The following is a 16,465-nucleotide window of genomic DNA, read 5'->3' as shown; positions in this document are numbered from 1 at the left end:
GGGGGCCGCCATGGCGGAGTGGGGCCGAGGTGAGGGGCCGGGGGCCGAGGTGAGGGGCCGGGGGCCGGGGTCTCCCGCCGTGGCCATTCGGGGGGCGGGTGGGCGAATCGCCGCCTGAGCGGCTGTGAGGGAGAGCGGGGCGCTGCCGCCGCCATTTCGGGGCCGCCTCAGGCCCGCGGCGCGGCCCGGGGAGTGGGGCCGCCCGCCTGCCCGGCGCCTCGGCAAAGCCAGGAGAGCCCCGAAATGGCTGAGGGGGCGAAGCCCCCCGGCTTTGCGGGGTTTCGCCCAAATCCCGTGCTGGGGCAGCGCTGGAGGCGTCGCTGGGGCACGAAGCCCCTGCGCTGCTTCGAGCTGCTGCTGGGCCGTGGTGGCGGCTCGGGGCGCGTTCGGGGTTTCTAACCCGCTCCGTTTGGGGAAGGGTTGGTGTGGTTTTGTCTAAAAGAGTTTGGGAGCGTTTCATGGCGCAAACCCCGCGAGGCCGTAGGTGCGAGGAGGCAGCTGCGATGGCCTTCGTGGCAAGCCGGAGACCGGTCGGGCAACAAGCTCGCTCTGCCTCGCCCGCCACGTTGAGTGAGCAAATACACCACTACTTGTGTCGGGCCAGATGAAACTCATTCCTGTCCTTTTCTTCTCCAGGTCAGAGTGCAAATGCCGTGGAGGATATGCTGGATGCAGAGAACAAGCGTATGGCGGACAGCCTAGCCAACAAGGTCACCAGGCTGAAGTCGGTGGGTTGCCAAGTTCGCGTCAGGTGTCGCGGTGAGGGAAGGACGGGGCATCAGGTTGTTCGTGCGGGGTCTTGCGGGAGATGTGAGCCCGCAGTCAGTACAGAGGGCTTCCTCCGTGTTAATGATTCCTAGTTGTTGGGGATATAACGGTTAAGTTTCACCCGTGAAATGCCAGGGACGGCTTTTTGAATTTCCACTTTCCTTTGGAGGTTTAGCGACATCATCTAATGGGAATGATGTGGTTTTCGTGGCACTCAGGGAAGGATTTTTAGGTACAGAGAGAAACATGAAAGCTGCACAGAGGGGTATTGCTAAGCGCACCTCCTCAGGAAAAAAGTCACAATGTTTTCATTATGCAGGTAAATTAGTTTTGAAAAATACATGTGTCTCTATGTAAGTGGTGTTCTTAAAGCTAGTTTGCTCCTACTAACATCAAATATATTGATTTAGAGCTTAATAGAAGTCAGTGACTTGCCCTGTAGAAGGGAAGACTCTGAATTCCTGCTGTTGTGTCCCAGCGTTTAAATGCTCCTGTCCTATATATGACAGTTGCAGACGGTCAAGCTTTATTTTCAGTGCTCCAGAGCTGAAAAAGCTCAACAACCTGAAACCAAAATGAGAATCTTGTTTTGTTCCCCTACTGAACAAGCCTCTTCTGTCTATGTAGGAGACGGGGAAGCAGTGGCTTGCTTTTCCAATGTGTATTTCAAATTTTACCAGCACTAGATACGTTAGAGATTCTCTCTACATTAAAAGTTCATTAATAACCGTTTCCTCCCTTATCCTGTGTAGCTGGCTCTGGATATTGACAAAGATGCTGACGAACAAAACCGTTACCTGGATGGCATGGTAAGGAACCAATGAAATGTGAAAAGCATGACTTTTTTGTGCTGGTCCCTCAGCAGTTACCTTAACTGTGAAAGTTCAGTAGCAGCTCAAAGTTAGGAGACAAAGTTAGATCCCAGTGGTCAGTTTGGCAAACCAGGGAATGTAACTAAACCCATTTCCAGTGGACTTCTTGGTATATAAATGACAGATACTCAGCAGCTGCTAGTATCACTTTGTCCAAATGGGCGACACGGTTGGTATCTAGCATCTGGAACAACTGACGTAGGACAGCACACTTCAGAAATACCGTGGTGATTACCTCCTCACTGGGATTAAAGAGCTGCTTCCTGTGCCTAACGCTGGGAGATGGGCCTGTTCCTCAGCTGCTCCTGTGATTTTTGGTATTGCTGTATAAATCTGTCAGGGTTATGTACTGTAACACCTGAAACACAGACTGCCTGTCAGGACTTCGTAGTTCACTGACGTCTTCGGAAGGAGCAAAGGTGATGCTCTGGGTCCACTCAGGTTGTTCGGTGCCCTGTTCTGTCATCTTTCTGACACACAACACCCGATAAAAACAAAATCGCTTTCCAGAGTAATCTGCCTCTTAAGCTTTGTTTGCTGATGGAAAATCAGTGCACTGGGGAAAGGCCAGAACAGCACACTCCTGGAGCAGAGGGGTTACCTGCTGAGGCTTTTTAGGAGAAAGGTAATCCGTTAACTGAATTGTGAGAGGAAGGGAATCCAGCCCAGAGATTTGAGGAGGAGATGAGCGCATAACACTGGTGCTTGGAGAGCCTTTTCTGCATGTGCTGGATGTTGGAGAGCTGGTGCGTGGAAGTGAGAGAAAAGATAATTGTAGTCTTGAAACCAGTTGAGTCAAAGGTGTAAGCTCAGCTTGGAAGCTTAATAATGGTGTATGCTGACAGTGTTGGAGTGTCTGAAATGGATATTTGCTTAGCCTGAAAATTAGGAGAATGGAGAATCAGAATAAAAGGTGTAATGGCAAAAGAGCTTAAGGGAGAAGCCCTCGATCAGCATGAGATTGTGCTTCTGTTACAGAGAAAGTTTTGAAGCATTTCAGGAGTAACAGGACCAGAAAGCTCCGAGTAGTTTGTGGATAAGGAAAACAGACCAGAAGTCAAAATGAAAATGCCTGAACTGCATTAATTTGAGAACTGTTTGCCACCCTCTGGCAGAGTTGCACACGCTTGCCGTCCCATGCTGAAGAAAAAGTAGAACTAATGGCAAGAAATTGCACCTTTTTCTGTGCTTGTGAGCCTGCCCCGGTGTGCATTAATGGCACTAGCTTCATGTAGGGAGATCTCCTTTGGATGAAGGAGAGCTGCTGTTAACAAGCTGTTCCAGGCAGAATAAGCTGCATGGGTACAACTGAACAGTCTGCCAGCAGGTAGTTTGACCCTGTTTTAAAAAAGGGGAGGCAGTTTGGAACAGACTTTCCCCTGTCTTTTTTGTTTCCCTGTTTTGAGCGTGGTGCGAGTGGTGCTGCTCCTGGAGCCTGAGCACAGGAGGGGAAGGACCTTCTGAGCGAGACGCAGTGGGCACGGAGAGACGGGCAGCTACTGTGCAGCTCCCCATGCAAATGCTTTTTAGCCAGGAAGTGGGAGATTCTTCAGGGATATCTTCATCTGTTTATAATGCCTCCATCTTAACTTTCTTTCTCATTCAGGATTCAGATTTTATGAGCGTGACTGGCCTGCTAACCGGCAGCGTGAAGCGTTTCTCCACCATGACGCAGTCCGGGAGGGATAATCGCAAGTTGCTCTGTTCTGTTTCAGCAGGACTGATTGTTGTTTTCTTCATCCTCTACTACCTTGTGTCCAAAGCAGGAACTTGAGCTTGTTGTTCTGCAAGTTTTACAGAACAAAAACCACAATGATTGACAGACTTGTTCAACACCTTTCTCAGTCCAGTCTGCCCTGTGGTGGAGTCTTTGAGATGTTCCAGACAGACCTTCTAAATAACTTTTCTTTCCACCAGCTTCTTGTCATTGTTCTGGCTGGTCTCAGACATCTCTTTATAAAATGAGTATGCTTGATTCGAAATTGATTTTCAAGTATAACATGATTTTGATGTTGTTAAATGCTTTTATCTCCTGCCTTCTTGTCCATGTCTTGCAGCCTCTTTCTAAGGGCCACTTTTGTGTTACCTCCCTTACGGATATTCGGTACTAGGCTTGTGAGGAGATGTGGCTGACAAATCCAGAGACTTGTCAATACTCAAAAGTTTAATAAACCAGCCGAGCTTTGGGAGCTGTAGAGTTTAGGATGCTGATTTATGAGATTTAGAAGTATGAATGTGTGACTTACATTCCAGTGTGGCCACTCAGCTGATACCTGGTCTCAGTTTCCCCTTGACTTGGAGACCTGTTAATATCCTTGGTGTCCCTGGGTTGAAATGAAATCTGTTCTGCTTTGCAATGAAATTAGCAGTAGATCTGAACCCTGATACTCTCTAATTGTTGCAGTGAAGAGTTGCAGCGGAGCAAGACACTATTTAAATGCTAGCTTGGTCTTCTTTATCATCCCTCTGGGTAAAGCTGGGGATGAACCCTGCAAGAAAGGAGGACCAAAGTCCATAAGCCACCCTTGATTTACACACATGTAGCATCTTCCAGTACCTTCCCCCACACTTGCAAATGCTCTCCCTTAGACTATGAAATCAGTGTAAAGAAAATCTGATAGCAGAAGGTCCAGTTAATTTCAGTTATTATGGTACGCTGGTATTAAGAGCACTTTGGCAAAATGTTGCGCAAATAAAAGCAGAGGTTGAGGTCGAGTGAAATTCCTAAACGGTGCTGGCGGGGTGGTGGTGGGAGGCCAAGGAAGGATTTGATCGGAGGGTTGATTTGTTTGTTTATTTTTTCACATAGAAGGTAACCTAAGAAACTCTTGCTTTGCCTTTCATAGTGCTTTGGGGATCCCTGCCTGCAATGCTCGTGTGAGATGCGTGGCAAGGCACGTCCCTACCAGTTTTGTTTACAAAGCGGTCATTCCCACTGAACGCACAGTGCACGCCAGATTTCCTCTCCCGAGGTGGTGCAGGCAGCTCTGGGCGTGCGGTAGCTGGGAACTCCATCTTCCCTTCGCCCTCCCTGCCTTTCGTTGGGCTGCTCGTTGGGCTGCTCCCTCACGTCACGACCCCAGCTGTAGTCTTCCATAGCTGAATTATTGCCTATGATTGAAGTAAGAGATCTGTCACTTTAAAATACTGTGCCTGTTGGGAGAAAGAAAAAAGAATTTAAAATAAAACGCGCTTTCTCTCTTCAGACAAACCTCCACTGCCTGTTGTTCAAACCTTTCACTTTCCAAAGCAGCTGAGCAGAGCTACTGTGTTTCATCTTGTCCGTTTTCTGTACCAACTGCTCATGCGTTCTGGTTTTCCTTTTTGAAAGTCTTTGCTTACTTGGTTCTCTTGCCTTCCTGTACCAGCCACCTCTGCAGGACTAAAGCGCTCCTCCTGTGATTTTGCAGTCCTTCTCCTCTCCAGCAAGCCTATATTCATCAATGGCTGGATGTTTCCTTTGGCCTTCCCCTTGTATCCTTTAGGAATTCCTTTGTCCTTGGACTAACCTGGGTCCAGATCTGTAAATGGACTGTGTTGTCCTTTGTTCCAGCTGTGCCAAACTGCTAGCCAAACACTACCCTAACTGGATTAGGTGTCTTTTTTTTCCACATTTGGGAAAAAAAAATGTGCAGGAAAAGCAAGTAGAAAGGAGGTAGCAATGACTTTCTCTGGTTCTTCCTCCTGCGTCTCTGGTAAGATGTGGCAGCCCCGAACTCTTTCCATTTGGAAGGATGATGGGTGAATCGATGGGCTTTGTTTTGATTTTCTGAAGCAGATGACTTCTGACGAAAGGCCACTGGAACGGCCTGGTCTTCTTCATGGTGGTGGTTCTGGTTTGCTTTTACTGTTGTAAATAAAGCTCCATTTTTAGAATTTTTTTGCTCAAGTGTTTTTTTCATTGTGCTTATGTGTTAGCAAGGGTGTTAGCAAGGCTAGATACTGAGATCAGATCACTCCATTGTTCTCCTTGAATTGTAGAGAGCCTGCTGCCTCAGAGCCCAATTTCAACGTTATCCCGAGAAGCAGCGCATCTTCACTGAACTGAAATACGGAGATCTGAGCAGAGCTGCCCTAGCTCGGAAGGAGCAGGTCATTCATTGCTCTGCAGCATCTGCCTGTGCCATTTCAGAAGATGGCTTGTATCTCCAGTGTTCTCTGAACAAGCGATACTTCAGAAGTCGAGCTGCAGTCTTTAGTATCTTTCCATGTTGGTCTAGGTACTAAATAGTGCAACTGTCAGTCCAGGTTTGACTTGCCTTTGGCCTTTCTTTGCAAAGGAAACCTTTTCCTATTTTTAATGCTTTGTCTCTGATCCTTTGAATTCCTCTAGAACTCAAAAAAAGGATTTTAAAAAAATGTATATTTAATTAACCTCAGGTGTTTCAAACTGAAAAATTGAAGTTAAAGGTTCTTGAACCTCAGGTGAGTTGTGCCCCCCTCCGATTCCCACCCCAGCGCAGCCACGCGCTTGGAGGCAGCATTTGTGGGACCCCGTGGGCCCTGCACACTCTCCTGCTCCTCCGGGCATTTCTCCAGGCTCTTGCCTCGGGCTCCCGCTGCCTGCGTCTCCCAGCGAGTGCCTGTGTCCTGCCGGTGCAGTGTTTGCCGCTGTTGGGCGTCAGCACGCGGCTGGAGCAAAGGCTTCAACGCGCAAGGGAAGTGGCATAAGCATTGAATTCCATTGGGAGGATTTATATGTGTACAGAGTCTTGTTTCATGTAACCATGCTCAACCCTCTGAAACTTAGAGCTGCAACGTTAGGAAGTTCTTGGAAAAATTGAGTTTGGATGTGTAACCTCTAGGTGTGTTGCAAAAGAATCTTGCGCAGCAGCCAACGCGCTGAGGAAGTGCAAAATTTGAGGGAAGGAAGAATTCAGAATACGGGTCAATCACAACAATAGCAATGTGGTATTTGAAAGCAGCATGACGATGGGGTGCAGGATCAAATATGTAACAGCATTAGCGTTGGGACATACTCTCTTGAAGATATATCCCACCACCCAGCCCTTCAACATTATCTAAATATTTGGTTATTTGAGTAATTTGTTTATTTGGTTTCAGTGCTTGCCCGTACTCCTAATATTACAATGTTTTTTCTGAGCCATAAAAATTAGGGTGAGCAGATCTTCCACACACACACACAGCTCAAGTATTTGGGGGTGTTTTTATTGAAGTTGTAACAAACCAAGAATTAGAACTCAGCTGTGAACTGTTTGGACTGATGATCTTAGAGATCCTTTCCAACCTTAATGATTCCTAGTTTTTACTTTCATTATAAATAATCCAGCCACCAAGCCAGGAAACATGAAATTGCTACTCTACCCTTAACTGGTTTAGTGGTGGCCTTGGTAATGTCAGGTTAATGGTTGGACTGGATGATGTTAAAGGTCTTTTCCAACCTGAACGATTCTAGGATTCTAGGATTCTGTTATCTTAAGCGTGATTTTGCAGCGCCATCTAAAGGTGCCTCTCCAAAGCGTTACAGTGACTTGTTATATACAGAATTATTTGTACTTCTCTTGAATGCTAATGCCACAATTAACGCACTAGCTAAAGCGTATAGCGCACAGCTGCGATCACTGTGGCAAACGTCAAAAATATTCTTTGGACAAGATGAAATGCCGAAAGTAACCACTTTCTGAATCCGTATGCTCATAGTTGTTTACTGGAATTAGTAGAATGCAGGTAATTGTCTGAAGACATGGGAATCGCAGGTCTCGGGGAAGCTGCAGGTGCCTGAGGCTTGGTCAGCATCACCTGGAAGGGGAAAAGTGAGAAAAAACCACAAAATGTGACCGTGGTGCCTTGTTCTCAAGAAGACTTGTCCTCGGTGAAGGCCGTCCGGCGTAACAAGTTGGTGTACGTGCATTTGCCGTTTGCTGTGCATTGCTGCGCGCGTGCCTGGGCACTCTTAGCTAACCGCCCGTCCCAGTCGCACGCTTGCTGGAAACCTGCGTTACCAGGACATTGCGGACGGTCTGCTGCTGCTGACTGGCGTTTCTCCCCTTTTTGGGGAGGAACACGAAGGCAAGAGAAAAGGAGTTCAGGGGTGGGTAAAATACACCCCTCCGCTGTTTTTAGAAGGCCGCTGAAAGGAAAGATCTCGTGTTTGACACAAAATGGCGTGAGGTGCCCGCTCCATCTGGCGGGGGGGGGGGTCACGCTGGAGCTGATGTTCCCATCCCCGATGTCTCCGACGTCCCTCTCCCCGGTCTCCCCATCATCCTCCCGGCCAGCACCGGCCGGTGGCCCGTTGCCAGCCCTCGCCGGGGAGCGGAGCGCAAATGGAGGTGCCGTGGGGGGGGACGGGCCGTGTCCCCCGCGCAGCCCCTGCGCTGTCCCCAGCCACCCCGGGACCCGCAGAGGGACCCTCCGGCGGGGGGTCCCGCGGCCCTGCGGGGACGGAGACCCGCTCGGTGCCATGTGGAAGCGGGGACGGGGACGCCGGCGAGGCGCGGGGGCAGGCGGGCAGCGGTGGGCAGGGACGGACGGGGAGGGCCGCATGGGGACGGCGGGGGCCGTGGGGCCGCCGTCTCCTTCCACTTCTCCATCCCCACGGGTGGCCGCGGCCCCGGGGCACGGCAGGACGGAGGCCGCCGCGACCCCGTCCCCAGCCCAGCCGCGGGAGCAGCTCCGCCATAACAGGCAGGGCGGCCGGTTGCCACGGCGACGGGGACGTTCCGGCGGAAGTGACGCTCAGGGGAAGGACCGGAAGTAACGGACGGGACAGGAAGTGGCGGCGCGATGGCGGAGGTGGAGGCGGCGGGGACCGGGACTGGCGGCAGTCCCGAGGCCGGCAGCGGCAGCGGTGGGTGGCGGCGTCCCCACGGGCCGCTCCAGCGGTACTACGGGCCGCCCGCGGCGGAGGCGGCGGAGGCGGCCCCGGACCCCGCCGACATCAACGGGCCCCACTTCGACCCGGAAGTTTTCCTTACTAAGGTGACCTTTGACCCCACAGCGACCTCTCCCACCCCTCGGGACCCCCCGGGGTCGTTGTGGAGACCCCGGCCCGCAGCCGCCCCTGACGGGGGGCTCCGGGGACCCCCAGGTGGGACCCCCCCAAGGGCTCTGTGAAACCCCTCCGGGGCCCCGTTACAGGGCCCTGCGCCCCCGGGAGGGAGCCTTACCGGGGGCCCGGCCGGAGGGGCCCATAGGGCCCCCAAGGGACCCTCAGACCGACCCCAGGGCCCTAAGGGCACCCCAGAAAGGGACTCTGTGGGGAGCCTGTAGGTATTCCGCAGGTGCTCGTTAGGACACTGGATGTTTCTCTACGGTGACAATATTGAAGGCCCAGGGGGGCAGTTGGGGGAGGCGGGGGGCAATGAGCATTCCTTGGGGGGCCAGTTAGTGCCCTTGGAGGCAGCTGAGGAGCCCAGGAGGGCCCCGGAGGGCAGAAAGTGGCTCTTGGGAGTCATTTCCAGATCCAAGGAGGGACCCAGGGGGGTATTTAGGGGCCTAGGGGGCAGTTAGGGCTCCCCAGGTGGTAGCTGGGGCTCTGAGGGGGGTGGTTGGGCATCCTGGGAGGGCCCCGGGGGGCGGTGAGGGGTTCAGGGGGCAGCTGAGCATCCCAGAAGGGCTATGGAGGGCAGTCAGAGCCCCAGGGAGCCAGTTGAGGACCCCAGGGGGGCAATTGGAGGCTCCAGGGGGTGAACTGGGGGATGGCAGGGGGGCGGTGGGGTTGGGGGGCAGTCGTGTGACTGTTGTTGCCCCTCCAGGTGCGCAGCGAGTGCCCCTTGGGGCAGTTGTTGGCTCGCGAGGCTGCGCTGGGGCGGGAGATCCGCGCCCTCGACAGCGACATGCAGACGCTGCTCTACGAGAACTACAACAAGTTCATTTCTGCCACTGGTGAGCACTCAGCGGCAGGGACCCAGGCATTCGGGAGGGACTGGGGGGGTCCCGGGCAGCCGAGGGACCCGGGCATCCGGTTCCTTCTCCCCAGACACCATCCGAAAGATGAAGGTCGACTTCCGGCGCATGGAGGCAGAGATGGATGATTTGGCTGCCAACATGGCTGCCATCAGCACCTCCAGTGCCCGTGTCAGCGCCGCGCTGCAGGACCGGCACCGCCGCGGCGCCCAGCTTGCCGGTACAGGGAAGCAGGGGATCCAAGGGGGCACATCTGGGGTGTGGAGGGGCAGACCTGGGTGTTGGGGGTCAGATCTTGAGGTTGGGAGAGGCCTTGGGGGTTAGATCTTGGGGCTTGGGGAGCAGATGGGGGGGTTGAGGTACAGATCTTGGGGTTGAGGTGACCCTGGAGGGCAGATCTTGTAGGCAGGGGTAGATTGAAGTGGGTTGGGGGGACCCTGGGGGACAGACCTAGGGGTTATGGGGTAGAACTGGGGGGTTGGAGGGCAGGTAAGGGGGGAGAGAGCTGAGGGGCAGATCCGGGGACCCCAAAGGGGGCAGATCAGATCTGGAGGTCTGGGGGCAGATCGCAGGGTGCTGGGAGACCCCGGGGGGCAGATCTTGGGGGCTGGGGGCAGATCACAGGGTGTTGGGAGACCCCGGGGGCAGATCTTGGGGGCTGGGGGCAGATCACAGGGTGTTGGGAGTCCCCGGGGGGCAGATCTGGGGGGCTGGGGGCAGATCACAGGGTGTTGGGAGACCCCGGGAGGCAGATCCAGGGTGTCAGCGGCAGATAACAGAGTGGGGGGGGTGAGGGGCAGATCTGGGGGTGGGGGGGACCCCAGGGGAGTAGCTCCCGGCCCCGCCCACATGTGCTAACCCCGCCCCAACGGCTGGCCCTGCCCTGCCATACGGCCCCGCCCCTTTCGTGCCCCCCTGCCAAACTCTGCCCTGACCCCCCCCGGCCTCCCCAGGGGTGCAGGCGCTGCTGCGGAAGCTGCAGTCCCTGGTGGAGGTGCCGGGGCGGCTGCGGCGGTGGGCGGCACCGGGGGCAGAGCCTGCGCGGGCCCTGCGCTGCTACGCCCGTGCCCGTGCCGTGCTCCGCCACTACCGCCACCTGCCCTCCTTCCGTGCCATCGAGGACGAGAGCCACGCCATCATGGCCGACCTGGCCCAGCGCCTCCGCGCACGCCTCCGGTGCGTTCACTCTGGAACCTGCTGACGGCAGCTCTGGGAAATGGGGTTTGGGTGGATGTTCACTCTGGAGCCTACTGATGACAGCTCTGGGAAACAGCTTGTGGGGGGGTGTTTCACTGTGGAGGCAAATGATAGCCATTCCAGTAAGGAGTTTTCTTGGGGGGGTGATGGTGGTTGTGGTATGTTAACTCTGAAACCTACTGAAAACAGCTGCAGGGGACAGCTCTTCCGGGGGTCAGGGTGTTAAATCTGGAGCCTTGGGAGCGGGGCATTTACCCTGGTGCATATTGATAGCAACCCCAGGAACCATCCCTTGTGCAGAACATTCATAGAGTAAGGGGGATAATGCTGAGCACTAGTGAGAGCTTTTAAAAGCCTACGTTGTATGGGTTTTTCTCAAGTGTTTATGGTAAACGGATAATTCTGGAACCTCCTGAGGAGTTCTGGTGGTTTTTCATTATTGCTGTAAACTCTGGAACCTGCTGATGATCTTTAGTGAGTTTTTTATTACTGTGACATTATTAACTTTGGAATGCACTGATGCCATTAAGTATTGTTTTTTCTCTTTGTTTTTTGAATAATTACTGTTTACTCTGAGGCCTACTGATGACTTTTATTGCTTATTCGCTGTTTTCTTGCTGTGCCACTGTTAACCCCGTCGCCTCCCACTGTCCCGATGTAACCCTCTGATTTCCCCCACCCTCCCAGGGATGACACCTTGGACCCCAAGGAGCTCACCGAGTGCGTGGAGATGCTGTTGCAGCTGGAAGAGCCACCCGAGGAGCTGTGCGAAGAATTCCTGAGCCACGCCGGCGCCCGCCTCGAGGCCGAGCTGGCAGCGCTGGAGGCTGAGCTGCCCCCGGCCGACCCCTCCGGCACCGCCGCCACGCCGCCCCCGGCCTCCGACATCCTCGACTTCGTCGACCGCGGCAGCTCAGCCTTCGTGGGCAACCTGTGCCTCCTCGCGGCCTCGTACCGCAGCCTCTTCGAGGGGCGCCCAGGGGCTGGGGATGGCCGGCTGGAAGCCTTCGCCGCCACCCTCACCACCCACTACTTTGAGCTGCTGGAGCGGCGGCTGGCGCTGGAGCGGGGCCTGGGTGACACCTCGCTGCTGGTGCGGGCGCTCGACCGCTTCCACCGCCGCCTCCGCGCCCTCCTCGAGCTGCTGCCCGCCGCCGGGGCCGAGGCGGGCGCCGCGCTGGTGGCACGGGCGGCGCGCGAGCGGGTGGACCGCTACCTGCGGGCGCTGCAGACCTTCTTCCTGGGGTGCCTGGGCGACGTGCGCCAGGCGCTGGCCGCCCCCCGGCCCCCTGGAAAGGAGGGTCCCGGCCTGCCCGACCTTCTGGCCACGCTCTCCTCCTCCGTCCTCGGCCAGCTCAAGGCCGTCCTGGCCTACGTGCAGCTCTTCACCGCCAAGGACGTCGCCTTCGCCAGCCTGCCCTACTTCAAGGTGGGCTGTGGGGTGGTGTGGGGTGGCATGGGGCAGTTTGCGGGGGTCGCTGGGGCAATCTGGGGCTGGCACAGGGAAGTTTGGGTGTTGCCCAGGGCAGGTCAGGGCTTGCACAAGGCAGACTGGGGGGGGCCGTGGGCAATTCGGAGGTTGCACAGGGCAGTTCGGGGTTCACTGGGGTGGCTTGGAGCTCGTACGAGGTAGTTTGTGGGTTTTTGGGGCCCCAGTGTGGTATTTTTGTGGTGTGACCCCCCTGTTTTTGGTTGCAGGGGGAGTTCTGCGTGGAGGCGGTGCGCGAAGGGCTGGTGGTGGCCTTTGTGCGCTGGCTCTGCCGCACCGCCCGGGGCTTCGCCGACGGCCCGGCTGAGCGGGGGGCCCCTGCAGCACCCCCGGCCCTGTTGCTGCTCCTCGCCCGCCTCTGTCTTGACTATGAGGCCAACACCATCAGCTACATCCTCACTCTCACCGACGAGCAGTTTCCCCCTGAGGTGAGCCCCGAAAACCGCCCCACTTGGCCCCAAAATGGTCCTACGGGGACCCTGAATGTCTCCAAAATGTCACAAAACGCCTCTGCATCCCTCTGTGTCCCAGCGTCCATTCAGGACACAGTGGTGGGTACCAGGGTGTGCGTGGAAGCATGGGGATCTTTTTTCTGTCTGTGTCCCCCAAAACATCTCTGAGTGGACCCAAAATGGTCTGATTGTCCCCCAAATGGCCCCAAGTGGGTCCCAGATGGCCCTATGGGACCTCAAATGGCCCTCTGTGGCCCTGTGTCCACCCAGGATGTGGTGGTGGGGACAGTGGTGTGTTTGGAGGTATGGGGATCTTCCCTCTGTCTTTGTGTGCCCCCAAATGTCCCTGAGGGACCCCAGCATGTCCCCAAGTCCCTCCCTGTGCCCTGCTGTCGCCCCATGTCCATCCAGGATATGACCCTGGGGATGGCAGTGCACGTGGAGGCAGAAGGGTCCTTACCTGTCCCAGTGTCTCCCAGATGTCCCCAAGGGCACCTCAGCACGTCCCCAAGGGGCTTCTGCATGTCCCCAGGTCCCCCCAGATACCCCAAGGATACGAGGATGGCAGCGATGCTGCTGCAGGTGGGGTGGCCCCGAGAGCGTCCCATGTGTCCCCTGATGTCCCTGTGCCCCCAGGACATCAGGTGGCGGAGGCACGGGGGGCATCCCCACACGTCCCCGTGTCCCTTGTATCCCCAGGCCACAGGGCCAGTGGTGACAGCGGGGACAGCGCTGCGCACAGAGGTGCAAGGGCTGTTCTTAACACGTCTCCGCATGTCTCCGTGTCCCTTGTACCCCCAGGACACAGGCCCGGCGGTGACACCGGGGCCGGCGCTGTGCGCAGAGGCACGGGGGGCAGCGCAGCGGCTGCTCGACCACTACGTGCAGGTCCAGGGCGCCGCGGTGGCACAGATGCTTAGGAAGAGCGTGGAGACACGAGACTGGCTGGGCACCGTCGAGCCCCGCAACGTTCGTGCCGTCATGAAGCGTGTGGTCGAGGACATCACCGCCATCGACGTCCAGGTTGGGGCAGCACCAGGAGCCCAGAGGGGCTGGCGGGGGGGCTGAAGTCCCCCGGGGGGTGCCAGAGTGTCCCTGGAGAGGCCCTGAGGTCCCCATAAGGTCCTTGAGGACTTTAGGAAGTCCGGAGAGGGCTTCTGCAGGGATCCCTGAAGTCGCCTGGCAGTTCCCAAATGTCCCAGAGGATTCCTGGGAGAGCTGGGAGTCCCAGAGGGTCCTGGGGCAGGGTGGGGCTGAAGTCCCTGAAGGGTCAAGAGGGGATGCCCGAGGTCCCCATATGGTCCTTGAGGATCTTTGAGGGTTGCAGAAGGGTTTGGGAGGGTCACAGAGGATTTGAGGGATCCTGGGTGGTTTTGGGGAGGGGGGGTCCCAGAGGGTGTTTTGGATGGATTGGGGGATACCAGCACTGAGAGGGTGCGGTGCCGCAGGTGGGGCAGCTCTTTGAGGAAGGGGTGCGGCGGGCACAGAGCAGCGATTCGAGCCGGCGCGCCTTCTCCGTCTACAGCAGCTCACGGGCACCCGGGCGCTACGCCCCCAGCTACACCCCCAGGTCAGCCCCGTCACCCAGACCACCTCTCAGCCACACCCTGGGCCTTTCCTGGTCACCCCCAGGGCTGTCCTGTCACCCCTGTGCTCCCTGTGTCACCCCTGTGGTAACCACTACATCTTCCCCGTGACCCTCTTCATGTCCCCAAACTGTCCCAATATTCCCTGGTGATCCCCATATGTCCCAACCATCCCCACATTCCCCCTGACTGTCCCAGTATCCCCCGATGATCCCCACGTGCCTTGCATCCCACGATTGTCTCATCTCTCCATGTCCTTGACCATCCCCACCTTCCCTGACTGTCCCCACATCCACCGCCCATCCTCATGTTCCCCTGCCTTTGTGTCCCCAAACAGTCCCAATATCTCCTGAATGTCCCTGCATCCTCTGACCACCCCTGTGTCCCCATCCCCGTGTCTCCTGACAGTCCCTGTGTCCCTGCCCCCACATTCCCTGGCTTTCTCCAATACTTGGCTGTCCCCATGTCCCTGACTGTCCTGGTGTCACCATCCCCAGTGCCCCCATGGACACCCACCTGCTCAGCAACATCCAGAAGCTCTTCTCCGAACGTATTGACATCTTCAGCCCTGTCGAGTTCAACAAGGTGAGGCCACGGGGACATCCCCATGTCCCCAAGGTCCCTAAACTGCCCACCTTCCCGGCTGTCACATGTCCCTGGTGTCGCCATGACCCAGGTGTTGGGGCTCAGGGGATCCCCAGGAGCTGATGACCAGGACAGGGCTGTTCCCACTGTCCCCTGATGCTCCCCTGTCCTGCGTGTCAGGACTCGGGGGGGTCCCTGTGGCTGATGACCAGGGGGAGGGTGTCCTCGTGTCCCTATGCTGACTTGACTCAGGGCCTCCCTGTGCTCCCAGCAGCCAGGCCAAGGGTGTCCCCATCCCTCTGTGCCATGTGTCCCCTATGTCCCGCTGTCCCATGGGTCCAGGCTTGGGAGTGGCAGCCAGGACAAGGGTGTCCCTCGTGTCACCAATGTGACCGTGTGGATGGGACTTGGGGCCTCCCTGCACTTGAAGAATCCAGGCCAAAGGAGCTCCTGTTCCCCTCTGCCACATGTCCCCAGTGTCCCCGCATCCCATGTGCCCTGACTCAGGGGATCCCTGGGGACTGGTGACCAGGATGGGAGTATCCTAGGAGCTGATGGCCTGGAGAGGGGTGTCCCCAATGTCCTTACATCCCCAATGCAGATGTGACTCGGGGCCTTCCTGCCCTGGGGGCATCCCTGTCCCCCTGCGCCACGTGTCCCTGCTGTCCCCACATCCCAGGTGTCGGTGCTGACGGGGATCATCAAGATCAGCCTAAAGACGCTGCTGGAGTGCGTGCGGCTGCGGACGTTGGGGCGCTTCGGGCTGCAGCAGGTGCAGGTGGACGGCCATTACCTGCAGCTCTACCTCTGGCGCTTTGCCGCTGACGAGCGGGTGGTGCAGGGGCTGCTGGATGAGGTGGCCGCCAGCGCCGCCCACCGCTGCCTCGACCCCGTCCCCATGGAGCACAGCGTCGTCGAGCTCATCTGCGAGCGCGGGTAGGACATGGGGACGCACAGGGGCACGGGTTGATGGACGTGGCATCGCGTAGCAGGGGGACACAGGGACGGGGGGCTTCTGTGTCACTGTGGGGCACAGCTGAGTGGGGAGGGGGCATCTTAGGTCCCATTACATATCTGGGGACAGACCCTGTACCCCGTGAGTCCCCACACATACATGGGGACGCTCCATGTGTCCTCCCCCACACGGCAACACACAAGGACGTGCCATGTCCCCACACCCAGCCACATGCAGGGACACCCCCTTGTTCCCCCGCCCACCCAGGATCACCCCATGTCATCAACTCCCCCTCAGCCCTGGTAACACTCCACATTGTCCCCCCACCCCAGTGACACCCTCAACGTGTGTTGACACCCCGTGTTGTCCCTGCGGCCCCGGTGACACACCGCATCATCCCCCCCACCTTGGTGACATCCCTTCGTACCTGGGAACACCCTGGGCACAGCCCCTTTGTCACAGTCAGGGACAATAAATAAAATATGTGTGAGCTGTGCTTTGTGTCCCCCGCCTGTGCCTGGGGTGGGGACGGGGCACAGCAGGGACAGGCGCCTGTGTCCCTGGGGGAGCAGGAGCAGGGTCAGGGGCGCAGGCCATGCCCTGGCTGCGTGGTCGGGGAAGGGCAGTGCTGGAGGAGCAGCCCTCTGAGCACGGGCCCTGGAAAAAGGGATTCCCCACCTCTCGGCTGGGAA

General features: G+C 56.9%; 2 protein-coding genes across 4 annotated transcripts; both read left to right on the top strand.

The window, feature by feature from the left end:
• Window positions 1–5,992, top strand: BET1L (Bet1 golgi vesicular membrane trafficking protein like). 3 transcript variants are annotated; one of them, XM_075712107.1, is made up of 4 exons: window positions 1–29; window positions 637–728; window positions 1,521–1,577; window positions 5,622–5,992. In XM_075712107.1, the coding sequence occupies exons 1-4, from the start codon at window positions 11–13 to the stop codon at window positions 5,865–5,867; spliced, it is 414 nt and encodes a 137-aa protein (XP_075568222.1). In that variant the 5' UTR covers window positions 1–10; the 3' UTR covers window positions 5,868–5,992. The 3 variants fall into 3 exon arrangements, with proteins under 3 accessions (XP_075568222.1, XP_075568223.1, XP_075568224.1); XM_075712108.1 differs by lacking the exon at window positions 5,622–5,992 and adding an exon at window positions 3,247–3,445; XM_075712109.1 differs by lacking the exon at window positions 5,622–5,992 and adding an exon at window positions 3,247–3,445 and having other exon boundaries at window positions 11–49; window positions 642–728.
• A 2,395-nt stretch (window positions 5,993–8,387) lies between these two features.
• On the top strand, window positions 8,388–15,758 carry VPS51 (VPS51 subunit of GARP complex). The gene is made up of 10 exons (XM_075712815.1): window positions 8,388–8,582; window positions 9,359–9,488; window positions 9,583–9,729; window positions 10,463–10,685; window positions 11,394–12,135; window positions 12,405–12,623; window positions 13,449–13,670; window positions 14,096–14,217; window positions 14,731–14,818; window positions 15,498–15,758. The coding sequence occupies exons 1-10, from the start codon at window positions 8,388–8,390 to the stop codon at window positions 15,756–15,758; spliced, it is 2,349 nt and encodes a 782-aa protein (XP_075568930.1).
• Window positions 15,759–16,465: the final 707 nt, after the last annotated feature.

Source organism: Pelecanus crispus, chromosome 6 (assembly GCF_030463565.1).
Source record: "Pelecanus crispus isolate bPelCri1 chromosome 6, bPelCri1.pri, whole genome shotgun sequence".
NCBI classification, from domain to species: Eukaryota; Metazoa; Chordata; class Aves; order Pelecaniformes; family Pelecanidae; genus Pelecanus; species Pelecanus crispus.
This window is presented reverse-complemented; position numbering and strand designations above follow the sequence as displayed.

Coding starts and splice junctions, on each gene's coding strand:
- VPS51 (XM_075712815.1), top strand. CDS start 8,388: ATGGCGGAGGTGGAGGCGGCGGGGACCGGGACTGGCGGCAGTCCCGAG. Junction 12,136..12,404: donor CCAGCCTGCCCTACTTCAAG/GTGGGCTGTGGG, acceptor TTTTGGTTGCAG/GGGGAGTTCTGCGTGGAGGC. Junction 13,671..14,095: donor TCACCGCCATCGACGTCCAG/GTTGGGGCAGCA, acceptor GCGGTGCCGCAG/GTGGGGCAGCTCTTTGAGGA.
- BET1L (XM_075712107.1), top strand. Junction 729..1,520: donor AGGTCACCAGGCTGAAGTCG/GTGGGTTGCCAA, acceptor TATCCTGTGTAG/CTGGCTCTGGATATTGACAA. Junction 1,578..5,621: donor ACCGTTACCTGGATGGCATG/GTAAGGAACCAA, acceptor CTTGAATTGTAG/AGAGCCTGCTGCCTCAGAGC.